The 14,875-nt window shown below is 21.3% G+C and overlaps 1 protein-coding gene across 5 annotated transcripts in view; it reads right to left on the minus strand.

Moving 5' to 3' along the window:
- Positions 1 to 14,875, minus strand: part of LOC117181760 — a 35,808-nt gene that overhangs the window by 8,019 nt on the left and 12,914 nt on the right. For 4 of the 5 annotated variants that reach the window (XM_033374727.1, XM_033374725.1, XM_033374723.1 and 1 more), the window contains 2 exons: positions 10,211 to 10,807; positions 5,536 to 5,733 (listed from right to left, as the gene is read on the minus strand). In XM_033374727.1, coding sequence (XP_033230618.1) covers positions 5,536 to 5,733; positions 10,211 to 10,807 — 795 coding nt within the window. The remainder of the gene's footprint in view (positions 1 to 5,535; positions 5,734 to 10,210; positions 10,808 to 14,875) is intronic. The other variant, XM_033374726.1, reaches the window with a different exon arrangement.

Genomic DNA, 14,875 nt, shown 5'->3' on the forward strand with positions numbered 1-14,875 from the left:
CGGGATACTTATAAGATACTACCATGATTTTTTCAGATTTTTTGGTCCAAAAATAAATTAGGCCAAAAACCGGCCTTACCGACCCTCCCCCTTTAAAAAATTGAACACTAAAGCTAAAAAAAATGTCCACTTGAGGTAATAAAAACTGAGCTGCAAATGAAAGCACTCAAAGTAGAAATATTAAATTTTGAACTGTTAAAATTGAAATTTAAAAGTTTTTAATTAAAAAGTGTTGTATTCAAATGCTCAATAATTTACGCGTATAAAATTAAAGGTAATAACATTTTTCAATATGAAAAAATATAAATTCACGTTATAATTTTCAATGCTCTCAATTAAAAAATTTGTGAATGAACTTTAAAATTGTTAAAATTATATAATTTTAAGGAATTTCAAGCTAGAAACATTAAATATTGAAAAATTGAAAAAAAATTTAACTGAAGACTTCTTAAATTAGAAATTCAATTATTTTCTTTTTAAATAGTTTAAACATCCTTAAAAAGCTTCAAAATCTTATTTGAAAAACTTGAAAAATCTAGAAGTTGTTTTAAATTTGTTTTAAATTGAAAATAATTTTGGAAATTTTTTCAGAACTTCTAAATATCTGTCAAAATTAATTGAATCTTTTTCTGAAATTTTCAGAAAATCCTCTAAATTTTAGAAAATTTCTTTACAAATTGGATGTATAAATAACAATTGAACATTTATTATTTGTAGGCGAAATTTGAGTTATTTTCAGAGATATGTAGAATTTTTGGAAAGATTCAAACTTAAAGTAAAACTTTAAATAATAACCTAATATAAAACAAAATGTAGATTTTCGCAGATTTTAAACAAAAAAATTAGATTCTTTTCAAGAATTGTTAAAGGCTTTAAAAGAATAAAAACATTTTCTTAAGATTTATAGGAAAGTTAGAAATAATGTTTCATTTTGAAAAATTATTTAAAAAGAATATTTAGAAAATTTTTCAAAGATTTAAACAAAATTTTCAAAAATAATTCTAGAAGATTTTAAGAAAACTCTCTAAAATTTTCATAATAATTTTTAATCTTTTTAAAAACTCCTAAATATCTCTTCAAATTACTCAATTTTTTCTACAAATGTTCATTTGTAAATTCAGCATAACAATTTTTAAATTTCACTTAAAAATTAAGCATTTTTCAAATACAACAATTAAAATTGTAACGTTCAAAGTTTAAAGGCTCTTTGAAATTTTAACAATTCCAAGCTTTCTATGTCAAACAATTCAGTTAAAAATTCTTTACTATAAATATTTCATTTCAATGTACGTGTCTTAAATAAAAATTCAAATATTGCGAAATATTCAATAATTAATTTTTTTTTTAATTAGAATTTTCAAATCTAATGGGTTAAAAATTGAATATTTTAGACTGAAACAATATTTTAAATTTAATAAAATCCTTTAATTAAGAATATATTATTATTATGAACTTTAAACTCTGAAAATTTTTAAATTTTGAACTGATTTAAAATCGTTTTGTCAAATCGTTTTTGTTAACTTTTTATTCCTTTAAAGTACAGATAAATAAAAAAAAAATATTTATTAAATAAAAATGTTTTTTGTCCAAAATTTTCAACATAAAAGGCTATTATTTTTTATTTATTCAAGTCTTTAAGAAAGCATTTAAAAATTCTTTAAATTAAAAACGTAAGCTTAGAAATACAAATTTTTAATCGAAAATTTTTAAAGTAAACATTTTTTCAATTGCTCATTGTAAGCTAAATAATCAACAAAATGCAAAAAATTTCAAACAAATAGTTGAATTTTCAACTAAAGATGATTGATGTTCAACCAAACATGAAATAGTTAAATTTTAAATAATAAAAAAATAATTTTCAACTTAAAAACCTGATTTTCAAGTCAAAGGAATGAATTTTCAACCAAAAAGACTAATTTTCTACCAAAAAAAGGTTCATTTTTAACAAAATACAGAAATTTGCAACCAAATATTTTGATTTTTAATTGAAACTTCAATCTAATAGTTGAATTTTGAATTAAAAAAGTTCATTTTTTACAAAAAAAATTTTTTAAAAATGAAATTTTTACTAAAAAATGACCATTTTCAACATAAATGAAGTAGTTATTAATTTTCTACCACAGACATTAAATTTCTATTAAAAAAATTTTTTTCTAAATGTCATTACATTTTTAGATGAAATAATTAATGTTCAATACAAAAACTAATTTTTAATCAAAGAAAGGAAATTTCAACAAAGAGATTAATTTTTTATTTGGAAAAATGCTTTTTAATAAAAACAGATAAAATTTCAACCAAATAGTTAAATTTTCATTGAAAAAGGTTCATTTTTTACCAAAAAGATTAAATGTCTTTAAAAAAATTCCAGAAAACATTTCGTTTTTGACCAAAAAAGATTCATTTTTAACAAAATACCAGAATTTTCAATCAAATGTATTAATTTTTAATACAATTTTCAATCTAATAGTTGAATTTTAACCATGTTTAACCAAACATGAAATAGTTAAATTTTCAGTTAAAAAAATTAATTTTCAATTTTTAAAAACTGATTTTCAAGCCAAAGGAATGAATTTTCAATCAAAAAGTTTTATTTTCTAACAAAAAAAAGTTCATTTTTAACAAAATACAGGAATTTTCAACCAAATATTTTGATTTTTAATGGAAACTTCAATCTAATAGTTGAATTTTCAACCAAAAAGGTTTTTTTAATCAAGAATTTATATTTACAACGGAAAATTAAACTAATATATTTTTGGTTGAAAATTAATTATTTTTAACAGAAAATTGATCTATTCTGTTTTTGGTTGAAAATTTCACATTTGTTTAATGACTAATTATTTAAAAGCTATTTAAATCGAACGTGGACAGATTTTTCTTTTACAAATTTGTAAAATTCCCGGTCAAAAAAAAAATGCACTGTGAGTTCCAGGTTTTTCCTGGTCTCAAAAAATTCCCGGTCCAGCGGCCACCATGGTTGTTTGAAATCCAAGAGTATTTAATTATAACTGTTCAAAATTAGTTATGCAAGTTTTAAGATTTGCGATTAAAAATTCTGTAATTTTGATACGTCAAATTTGAAATTTAAATCGTTCAAATGAAGAGAATTTTTACTTTTGACAATTAACAGTAAAAAATATGCATTTTGATTCTTTGCATGCTAAATTTCTTCAGTTTGGAAGATTTAGAACTAAAAATGTGACTTTTGATTTACAAAATCATCAAAATCATCAAAATTTAAAACTTTTTTTTTTTTAGTTAAATGAATTCACTTAAGTATTTTTTATTTACGCGTCCTTAAAATTCAAAAGTTTTCAATTGAAACTCTTTAAAGTTGTAAAACATAGATATTTAAATCATTAAAATAAAAAAAGATTTTTAATTTTTATAATTTAAAATACTAATTTTGCACATTTTAAATTTTAATATTCTATAATTTTGATTCTTTGCATGCTCTTCTTCAATTTGGACGATTAAAAACTTAAAATATGACTTGATTTACAAAATCATCAAAATTTAAAACTTTTTTTTTATTGAAATGAATTCGTTAAAGTATTTTTTATTTATACGTCCTTAAAATTCAAGAGTTTAATAGTAAGTCTTTAAAATTGCAGAACATTGAAATTTACATAATAAAATAAAAATAATTGTTAATTTTGATAATTTACAATAGAAATTTTGAAAGTTTAAACTTTTTGAATTCTATCATTTTGATTATTCGCATACAGAATTTCTTTAACTTGAAAGATTTAGAATTAAAAATTTGATTTTTGATTTTATACCTTTAAAATATACATCTTGAAAACTGAAAAAATTGTAATTCTATAAGAATATATTTTTAAGTTTGGCAATTAAAAATATCGTAATTTTGATACCTCACATATAAAATGTCTTTATTTTGGAAGATTTAGAATTAAAAATTCTACTTTTGATTTCCAAAATCATCCAGATTTGAGAATTTTCAATTATACATCCTTAAAATTTAAGAGTTTTCAATTGCAACTTTTTATAATTGTTATGCAAAAGTTTTAAGATTTACAGTGGAAAATTCTTAAATTTAGATACATTTAATTTGAAATTTCTTCAATTTGAAAGATTCAGAATTCAAGAATTTTAAATTGTAACTCCTCAAAATTGTAGAATATTAAAATTGAAATCAATAAAACAAAAAAAAAGTATTTAATTTTTACACTTTACAATAAGAGTGTTGCAAATTTTAAGTTTTACAATTTAAAATTCTATCATTTTGATACTTTGCATGTTAATTTTCTTCAGCTTGGAAGATTTAAAATTAAATTTTTTGCCATTTTATTTCATACCTTTAAAATATAAAACTTGAAAATTGAGCAAATTGTAATTTAATATTTTCAAAATCGAAGTATTTTTTATTTGAACTTTTCAAACTTACAAAACTTTGAATTTTATATCTTTGAAATTGAAAAGCTTTTAACTTCGACAATTTGCAATTGAAAATTATGGAAATTTTAAGATTTATCCTTAAAATTTATGATTGTTTAATTTTAAGTCTTTTTAAATTATAGAACATTAAAATTAAAATGATTAAAATAAAAAGAGTTTCTAATTTTAACAATTTACAACACAAATTTTGTAAATTAATTACATTAAATTACCATTAAATTATAATATATAATTGCGGAATCTCATTATTTAAAATTAAAAAATTAAAAAATTATAGAACTTAAAATTTTAAGTCTTTGAAGTTAAATTTTTTTGACTTTGACAATTTACAATAGAAAATAATGAAAATTTACAGTTTCACAATTTAAAATATTGTAATTTTTATGTTTGACATTCATAATGTATTTAATTAGAAGGTTTATTGTTAAAAGTTTGACTTTTGATTTCTCAAGTCGTTAAAACCATATAAATTTAAGATTTTTTTGTTATATATATCCTTGAAATTCAAACTTTTAATTCTAATTTTTTTAAATTGTAGAACATTGAAATTTTATTTATTAAAATTAAAAGAGTTTTTAATTTTGACAAATTTACAATAAAAATTATGCAAGATTAAAAATTTTAATTTTGAGTTTGGATTTCATGCTTCTAAAATATAAATAATAAAAATTAAATAAATTTTAATTCTTTATTTGAAGAATCCTAGCATTTTTAATTTTAACTTTTCAAAATAACAGAACGTTACATTGTAAATCTTTAAAATTGAAGACCTAAATTTCGACAATTTGCTTTAAAAAATTATGCAAATTTTTAAGTTTCACAATACAAAAAATATGCAAATTCTGTGTAATTTTTATGATTTAAAATTGAAAATTATAAAAATAAATATAGAAATATAAAATATATTTTAATCTTCAAAATCATCCAAATTATGTAATTTTGAAGATTTACTAAGTATAGCGAACTTCTGTGAAAAAGGGAAAAAAATCGAATAGTCGCATTTTTTCAAAAAGTCCCAATAAGCTGGATTTTTTCAAAAAAATAAAATAAAAACGAGTCGAAAAATCACACGACCCGAGCCCGTAATAGAGAAAAACTCAAAAAATTAAAATCACTTACTCATTTGTATCGTTTTTCTCTGAATGATTAGGAGAATTTAGATCTTCCTTAAAAAATATCGCCTCCAATTGATCGTCTTCTTGGGTTAATTCGCATTCTTCTAATACTTCTTCCTTTATAGCAACTTCTTCCTTTATAACAACTTCTTCCTTTATGGCAAATTTAGTAACTTCAGTTTCTTGACCTACGCCCATACTGCTAAAATTATGCATAGAGAAAATGAAAAAACATAAGATAGAGTGGCTGAAAAACTTCCTTTTTAAAATTTTCACTGATGATTTTTACTGGCTTTTCTCTTTTAAAATATCCTAGAATATTTTAAATATTTTTTTATCTTTTGAAACCTTTTAAAGCTCTAAAAAATTTCTTGACATTTTTGAAGATACCCGTAAATATTTAAAATCCTTTTATATCTTTCGAAATGTTTTAAAACCCTTTCAAGCTCTTGAAAATTCGTTAAAACCTTTTTAAAATCCTGAGAATTTTAAAAAATACCCTAAGATATTTTTAATCTTTTTAAATCATTCGACATTTTTTTAACATTTCAAAATTATTGTAAATTTTTTAAATGCCCACAAATATTTCCAATCCTTTGAAATATATTGGAAACTTTTCAAATTATTGAAATCTATTTTTAAATCCTGAGAATTTTTAAAATACCTGAAAATATTTCAAATCCTTTTAAATCTTTCCAAATCTTTTGAAACTTTTTAAAGTTCTTGAAAATTGGTAATTGTCCAAAAATATTTGAAATATTTTAGAATCCCTTCAAATTTTAAATATATTTTTTTTAAATACTCTTCAATATTTCGATTCCTTTTAATTCCTTGGAACTATTTTAAAACCTTTTAAAGATCTTGAAAATTCATTGAAATTTTTTTAAATGCCCAAATATATTTCAAATCCTTTGAATTTTGGAATTCGAATTCCTTTTGGAAACCCTTCAAATTATTCAATTCTATTTTAAAATCCTGAGAATCTTTTAAAATACGATAAAATATTTTAAATCCTCTTAAATCTTTCGAAATCTTTTGAAAATTTGTAAAGTTCTTGAAAGTTCCTTCACAATTTTTAAATATCAAAAATGTTTTAAATCTTCTGAAATATTTTGGAAACTCTTCACATTATTGATATCAATCTTAAAATCCTGGGAATTTTTAAAAATACCCTAAAATATTTTATCTTTCGAAACCTTTTAAAGCCCTCAAAAATTAATTTAGAGTTTTCTAATGTCCAAAAATATTTCAAATACTTCAAAATATTTTGAAAACTCTTCAGATTATTGAAATCTATTTTTGAATCCTAAGACTTCTTTAAAATACCCTAAAATATTTTAAATCGTTTTAAATCATTCAAAATTTTTTTGAACTTTTTAAAGTTCTTACAAATTTCTTGAAAATTGTTAAATGTCCAAAAATATTTGAAATGTTTTGGAAACCCTTTGAATTTTTTAATTTTTTTTTATATACCCATAAATATTTAAAATCCTTTTAAATCTTTCGAAATAATTTAAAACATTTTAAAGATCTTGACAATTCATTGAAAATTTTTTAAATGCCCAAAGATATTTCAAATCCTTTTTGAATTTTGGAATTTGAATTCCTTTTTTTTCCAAATTTGAATTTTTTAATTTTTTAAAATGTTTCTAAGCAATTTTTAAGCAAAAAGTTTGATTTCCTACGAAAAAATAGCGTTTTTTCAACAAAATACAGAAATTTTTACCCACATAGTTGAATTTTTAAATAAAAAAGATCAGTTTTCAATTAATAGTTGAATTTTGAACTAAAAAAAAATCCAAATTATTGAAGTATATTTTAAAATCCTGAGAATCTTTTAAAATACCCTAAAATATTTAAAATCCTCTTAAATCTTTCGAAATCTTTTGAAAATTTTTAAAGTTCGTGAAAATTTCTTAAAATTTTTTTAAATGACCAAACATATTTGAAATATTTTAGAATCCCTTTAAAATATTAAAATCTTTTAAAAAATTCTCGAAATTTTTAAAATATCCAGTATATATAATATCCAGTTAAATCTTTCGAAAACGTTTGAAACTTTATAAAGTTCTTGAAGATTTCTTGAAAATTTTTAAATATCCAAAAATATTCCAAATATTTCGGAATCCATTCAAAATACCCTACAATATTTAAAATCCTTTTAAATCCTTCAAAATCCTTCAAATGATTGTAATTGCATAAAAATTCCTTAGAATCTTTTAAAATATTCTGGAACAGTTAAAATCCCTTTAAATATTTCGAAATCTTTTCAAACTTTTTAAATTTCTTGAAAATTCGTTGAGCTTTTTTAAAATGCCGAAAAATATTTGAAATCTTTTGGAATCCCTTCAAATTATTAAAATAATTTTTAAAATTCTAAGAATCTTTTAAAATACCCTACAATATTTCGATTTAAATATTTTGGAATTCCTTCCGCGGATTGCGTGAAATTTTTCAAAATATCCTAAAAGTTTTAAAATGCTTAAAAATCTTTCGGAATCTTTTGAAACTTTTTAAAGTTATGCATTCTTTAATGTCCAAAAATATTTCTAAACTTTTTCCATAAAAAGTAATAAACAATAAAGAACCAATTAAAGCATTCAAGATGGAACACTTGAATTCCAAACTTGTAAAATTGAAGTTTGTAAATTTTCAATTCAAAAATTGTGTATTCAAATGCTCAAAAATTTACACGTACCAAATAAAAGGTACTAACACTTTTCAATACAATTTTTTTGAATAAAATGCAAATAAACTGCAAATTTTAGAACTTTTATCAATTTTAGAGTTCAAAGATTGAGATTGAGTTCCAAAAACATAAATCCATGTAAAAATTTGCAATAGTCTAAATTAAAGAATCAAGCAATGAACTTTAACAATTTTCAAAATTATATTATTTTAAATAATTTTAAACTAGACACATTAAGAATTGAAAAATAATTTTTTTGATTGAACAGTTCTTAAATTAGTTTTATTTTAAATAGTCTAGGCATATTTTAAAAGCTTTAAAATTTTATTTCAAAATTTTGAGAAATCTAGAAGTGGTTTTAAAGTTTTCCAAATTCAAAATAATTTTTTAATTTTTTCCGGAACTTTTAAATATATTTCAAAATGATTTGATTCTTTTCTATAACTTTTAGAAAATCCTGCGAATTTACATTTTTTAATGCCTAAAAAAATTCTGATCAGATCTAGAATTGTTTGGTCAAATGAATTATTGTTCAGATTTCTATACTCAAAGTACAGATCCATTTTAAAAATAATTTATTTATTTATCTTTACTGTTGATAAACTAAAACTGTTTTTTATCAAAAAGTTTCAAATTCAAATTTTTTAAATTTTGAATTGTTTAAATCTTTAAAACTGCACTTTAATTATTTAAAAAATTGTTAAAATCGAACTTGGGCAGATTTTTCTTCTGAAATTTCGTAAAATTCCCGATACGGCGGCCACCCTGTTTTTTATTAAAAAATCTTCGACTTTAAAAACTTCTAATTTTTTAAGCCTTTAAAACTGCATTTTTAAATTATTGAAATTGAAATAAAAGCTTTTTAAAATGGACAATTTTTAAAGTAAAAGATTTGCGAATTAAGCATTCGAAACTGAATGATACAATAATTAAAAAAATTATTTAAAAAACGGTTGAAACCAAAGTTGGACAAAATTTTGATTCTAAAAACTTTGTAAAATTCCCGGTCAAAAACAAAATTCACTGTCATTTCTCGATTTTTTAATTTTGGGAATCTTTTAAAATACCCTAAACTATTTCAAATTCTTTGTAATATTTTCGAACCCCTTCAAAATTATTAAAATCGACTAAAGATTCCTTAATAACTTTAAAAATATTCTAAAATATTTAAAATCCTTTAAAGCATTTTTAAATGCCTTAAAATTATTGAGATCTATTAAGAATTCATATTCTAAAATACTCTAAAATATTTTAAATCCTTTGAAATCTGAAAACTTTTAAAACTTTTTATAGCTGTTGAAAAATCTTTGAAATTCTTGAAAATATCCTAAGATCCTTCAAATCCTTTGAGGCTCCTTCGAATTATTGAAATTTATATTAAAAATTCCTTGGAATCTTTTAAAATATCCTAAAATATTTAAAATCTTTGTAAATCTATCGAAATCTGTTAAAACCTTTTAAACCTTTTAAAAATTCCTTGAAATTTTCTTAAATGTCCAAAAATATTTGAAAAACTTCGAAATATTTTGGAATACCTTCAAATTATCGAAATCTATTTTTAAAATCCTGGAAATCCTTTCACATGCACTAAAATATTTAAAATCCTTTGAAATATTTTGGACTCTTTTCAAACAATTGAAATCGAAAAAATTCCTTTCAATCTTTTAAAATACCCTAAAATATTTTAAATCCTTTGAAATATTTTGGAATACTTTCAAATAATTGTAATCACATAAAAAATACTTGAAACCTTTTAAAATATCCTAAAATATTTCAAATCCTTTTAAATATTTCGAAATTTTTTCCGAAATATTACAAATCCTTTGAAGCATTTTAGAATGTTTTCAAAATAATTGAAATCTGCTAGAAATTCCTTAGAATATTAAAAAAATATTTCAAATCCTTTAAAATATTTTGGAATCCCTTCCAAATATTGAAATCTATTGAAAATTCCTTAAAACCCTTTAAAATATCCGAAAATATGACTTACAACTCATCTGGAACTTTCTTTTCTGGATCCACAAAAAACTTCTTCTCAAATTCTTCCGCACTATTTTCATCAGCAGATTCTAACTGCAGATTTTCTACTTGATCCAATTGTTCTGCAGTAGAAAGATGACCAAATTTTTTTAAAGACGAATTAGGCCATTGTTCATTAACGCCTAAGGTTGCAATAAAAGTTTTTTTGCAAACTCTTACCAGTTTACCATCTATTGGCAAATAATATAATCTGCTGTAATTCCTATTTTTACCAGACAAGGGGTTTGACCTTTTCTGTTTCGGTGAAATCAACCTAATGTGGCGACAAACGAATTCATATTTTTGAAGACGATTAGGTAGATTCCAAAAATTTCGAAAAATATCCTCTCTCTTATTTTCGGGAATTAATCTTTTTCCACAATCTAAGGAACATGGATGTTTTGACGAATCGACACAGATTTCTTTTACAGATCGTCCAGGTACCAGTTTTCCTTGACAATTAATATAAGCTTTTCCTGTATTTTTTGCGCGTTTCTCTTCTTCAGGATTCTCGCGCAAATCGATTCCCCTTTTCCGAAAATTTTCCTCGTCTTCATTACTGTCCATACTGAAAAGTATTTTTTTTTATAAGTATACATTCTAAAGAATTTAGGATGTCTACTCAAATCCCGGAAAAAAAATTCCCGGACAATTTCTGGTTTATTTATTTATTTTGTTTTTTGAAAAATTTATATTCATATGTAAGTTTAAAAATGATTTTTTTACATTTTTGAAAGTAACTTTAGTGAAAGATCAGTCTTTTCTTAGTAGTACACGTTTCTAGAGATTCTACTGATATGTTTAATTTAGAAAGCATTGACAAATGCTATTACAAGATATTCTTAAAGAGATGATCAAAATCGATTAATTTAATAAATAATGATACTAAAAACATAATTAATCATTTCTTGAATTTTTCTCTAAAGTTCATAATTTTAGTAATAATTCAAATAAGTTTTTATTTCTTCTTTATATACTTAAAATGCAGTATCTATTTGAGAAAAATTAGAAAAAAATAAATTTAATTTAAAACTCTTCATATTTCTAAGCAATTTTTAAGCAAAAAGTTTGATTTCCTACGAAAAAATAGCGTTTTTTCAACAAAATACAGGAATTTTTACCCACATAGTTGAATCTTTAAATAAAAAAGATCAGTTTTCAATTAATAGTTGAATTTTGAACTAAAAAAAAAAATTCAACCCAAAATGGAAGTCAAATTTTCAACCAAAAGGATAAATTTTTAACAAACGAAATACCAAAACAAGTAATTTAATTTTCATCCAAATGGTTGAATTTTGAACTAAAAGAAGATTAATTTTCAACCCAAAAAGGAATAGTAAAATTAACAGTTAGAAAAATTAATTTTCAACAAACAAAAAACATTTCAAACAAAATATTCCAATTTTCAACCAAAAAAAAAAAGATAATTTTAAACCCAAAAATGTAAAAGTAAAATTTTTAATTAAAAAAAAAATTAATTTTTAAACAAAAAAAAATCAAGAAAATAGTCAAATTTTCAACCAAAGAGACGTATTTTGAACTAAAATTAATCACCTTCAACTGAAATAGTTGAATTCAAACAAAAAAAGATTAATTTTCAACCCAAAATGGAAAAGTAACATTTTTAGTTAAAAAAATTAATTTTCAACAAAATTTTCAAAAAATAGTCAAATTGTCAACCAAGGAGTAATTTTTCCATAAATGATTAATCTTCAACTGGAATAGCTATATTTAGAACAACAAAAAATTAATTTTCAACCCAAAATAACAAAGTAAATTTTTTAGTTAAAAAAAATTATTTTCAACGAAACAAAACAAAATTTCAACAATATAGTCCAATCTGCAACCCAAGTAATGAATTTTCAAATAAAATGATTAATCATTAATTTGAATTGCTAAATTTTCAAGGAAAAACATTAATTTTTAACAAAAGAGTTTAACTTTCCACCAAGTAATTGAATTTTTTAATAAAATGATAAATTTTCAAATAAAATAATAAAACTTTAACTGGAATAATGGAATTTTCTACCAAAGAATGAATTTTTAAACAAGAGGTTTAATTTTCTACAAAAAAAAACAACATTTTTCAAGAAAACACATGAATTTTTAACCAAATAGATAAATTTTGGACTAAAAAATTTCATTTTTAATCAAAAAAAGTTTACTTTAAAATTAAAAAAAAATTAATTTTCATAAAAAAATTAACAAAATACATTATCTTTCAACCAGATAGTTGAATTTTAAATTAAAAAAAGATAATTTTCAACCAAAAAATGGAATAGTAAAATTTCCGGTTAAAAAGAATAATTTATAAACAAAAAAATCCATAAGATAGTAAAATTTTCAACCAAAGTGACGAATTTTGAACTAAAATAATTAATCTTCAACTGAAATAGCTGAATAAAAAAAAATATATTAATTTTCAACCCAAAATGGAAAAGTAAAATTTTTAGTTACAAAAATTAATTTTCAACAAAATAGTAACATTTTCAATCAATTATTTGCATTTTTAATTAACAAGATAAATTTTAAACTAAAATAATCAATCTTTAACTGGAATAATGGAATTTTTCACAAAAAGCATAAATTTTTAAGCAAGAAGACCAATTTTCTGCAAAAAAAAACATTTTTCAAGAAAATGCATGGATTGTCAACCAAATAGTTGAATTTTGGACAAAAAATATCATTTTTATAGAAATAAAAAAATAGTTCACTTCAGAAATTAAAAAATTTGTTTTGACCAAAAAATACATTAATTGTCAACCAAATAGTTGAATTTTAAACTAAAAAAGGATCATTTTAAACCCAAAAATGGAAATGTAACATTTTCAGTTAAAAAAAAATCAATTTTCAAACAAAAAAATCAAGAAAATAGTCCAATTTTCAAAGAAAGTGACGAATTTTGAACTTAAATTATTAATCTTCAATTGGAATAGTAAAATTAAAAAAAAAAATGATTAATTTTCAACCCAAAATGGAAAAGGAAAATTTTTAGTTAAAAAAATTAATTTTCAATCAAATTTTCAAAAAATAGTCAGATTATCAACCAGTGATGAATTTTCCACGAAAATTATTAATCTTTAACTGGAATAATTAAATTTAGATCTAAAAAAAAAAATAATTTGCAACCCAAAATAACAAATTAAAATTTTTAGTGAAAAAAATGTTTAAATCAAATAATGTAACTTTAACTGGAATAATAGAATTTTTAAAGATGCATTTTTAAAGAAGACGTTTAATTTTCTAGAAAAAAACAGCATTTTTCAAGAAAGTACATAAACTTTCAACCAAATAGATGAATTTTGGACTAAAAATTTCATATTTAATTTTAAAAAAGTATACTTTAAAATGTTTTAAATTAATTTTCACAAAAAATTTAACAAAATACATTCATTTTCAACCAAATAGTTGAATTTGAAATTAAAAAAAGATCATTTTCAACATAAAATAGAATATTAAAATTTGCATTTAAAAAGATTAAATTCCAAACAAACAAAAATCAATAAAATAGTCCAATTTTCAACCAAAGTGACGAATTTTGAACTAAAATTATTAAACTACAACTGAAATAGTTAAATTTGAAAAAGGCTATTTTTCAACCCAAAGTGGAAAAGTAAAATTTTTAGTTAAAAAAACTAATTTTCAACAAAATTTCAAGAAAATACAAAATACTTTTAATCAAAGAAAAAAATTCCCGGTCATTTCACGTTTTTTCCCCGGTTCGCAAACATTTTTCAACAAATTAAAAAATTTAAAAAAAAATTTTAACTTAATTTTGAAATTAAAAGTTTAATTATTTTCATCTTAAATAGTTTAAGCATCCTTCAAAATCTTAAGAATTTTATTTTAAAATATTGAGAAATCTAGAAGTGGTTTTATATTTGTCCAGATTTAAAACAATTTTTGAAATTTTTTCGAAACGTATAAATATATTTTTAAATGAATTGAATTTTTCCTACAATTTTTAGAAAATCCTGCAAATTAAAAAAAAATCCTTACAATTTGAATTCATAAATAACAATAGGAAGACTTATTATCTTTAGAAGAAATTAGAATAATTTAAAGAGATATTTAGAAGTTTAAAAAATATTTAAATTAAATTTAGAACTTGAAATGATTTCAAATCATTTAAACGAAGTTTGTGTCCCGAAAAAATTGACCTACTCGTACCGAAATTTTGGTGCAAATACAGCCGAATTTAAAAAGAAATGCAGATTTTTGCAGATTTCAACCAAAATATTTAGAAACTTTTTAAGAAATGTGAATGGCTTAAAAAGAATAAAAACATTTTCTTAAGATTCCTAGGAAAATTGAAAATGACTTTTTTTAATTTGCAGGATTTTCCAAAAGTTGTAGGAAAAATTCGGCTAATTCTAAAATGCATTAAAACGTTCTAAACAAAAATGTTAACACACTTCTTTTTAATTACTTGAAGACATTTCAAGTTTTTGATTAATTTTGAATCTTTTCAAAACTACGAAATATATCTTTAAATTACTCAAATTTTGTTTACAATTAATAATTGTTCAATTGCTATTTATAAGTAAAAATTGAACAATTTAACTTACAAATTAAATATTTTTTAAACAGAACAATTAAAATTGTAAAGTTAAAAGTTGAATAGCTCTTCGAAATT

The sequence above is a fragment of the Belonocnema kinseyi genome, chromosome 10 (assembly GCF_010883055.1).
Source record: "Belonocnema kinseyi isolate 2016_QV_RU_SX_M_011 chromosome 10, B_treatae_v1, whole genome shotgun sequence".
Lineage (NCBI taxonomy): Eukaryota > Metazoa > Arthropoda > Insecta > Hymenoptera > Cynipidae > Belonocnema > Belonocnema kinseyi.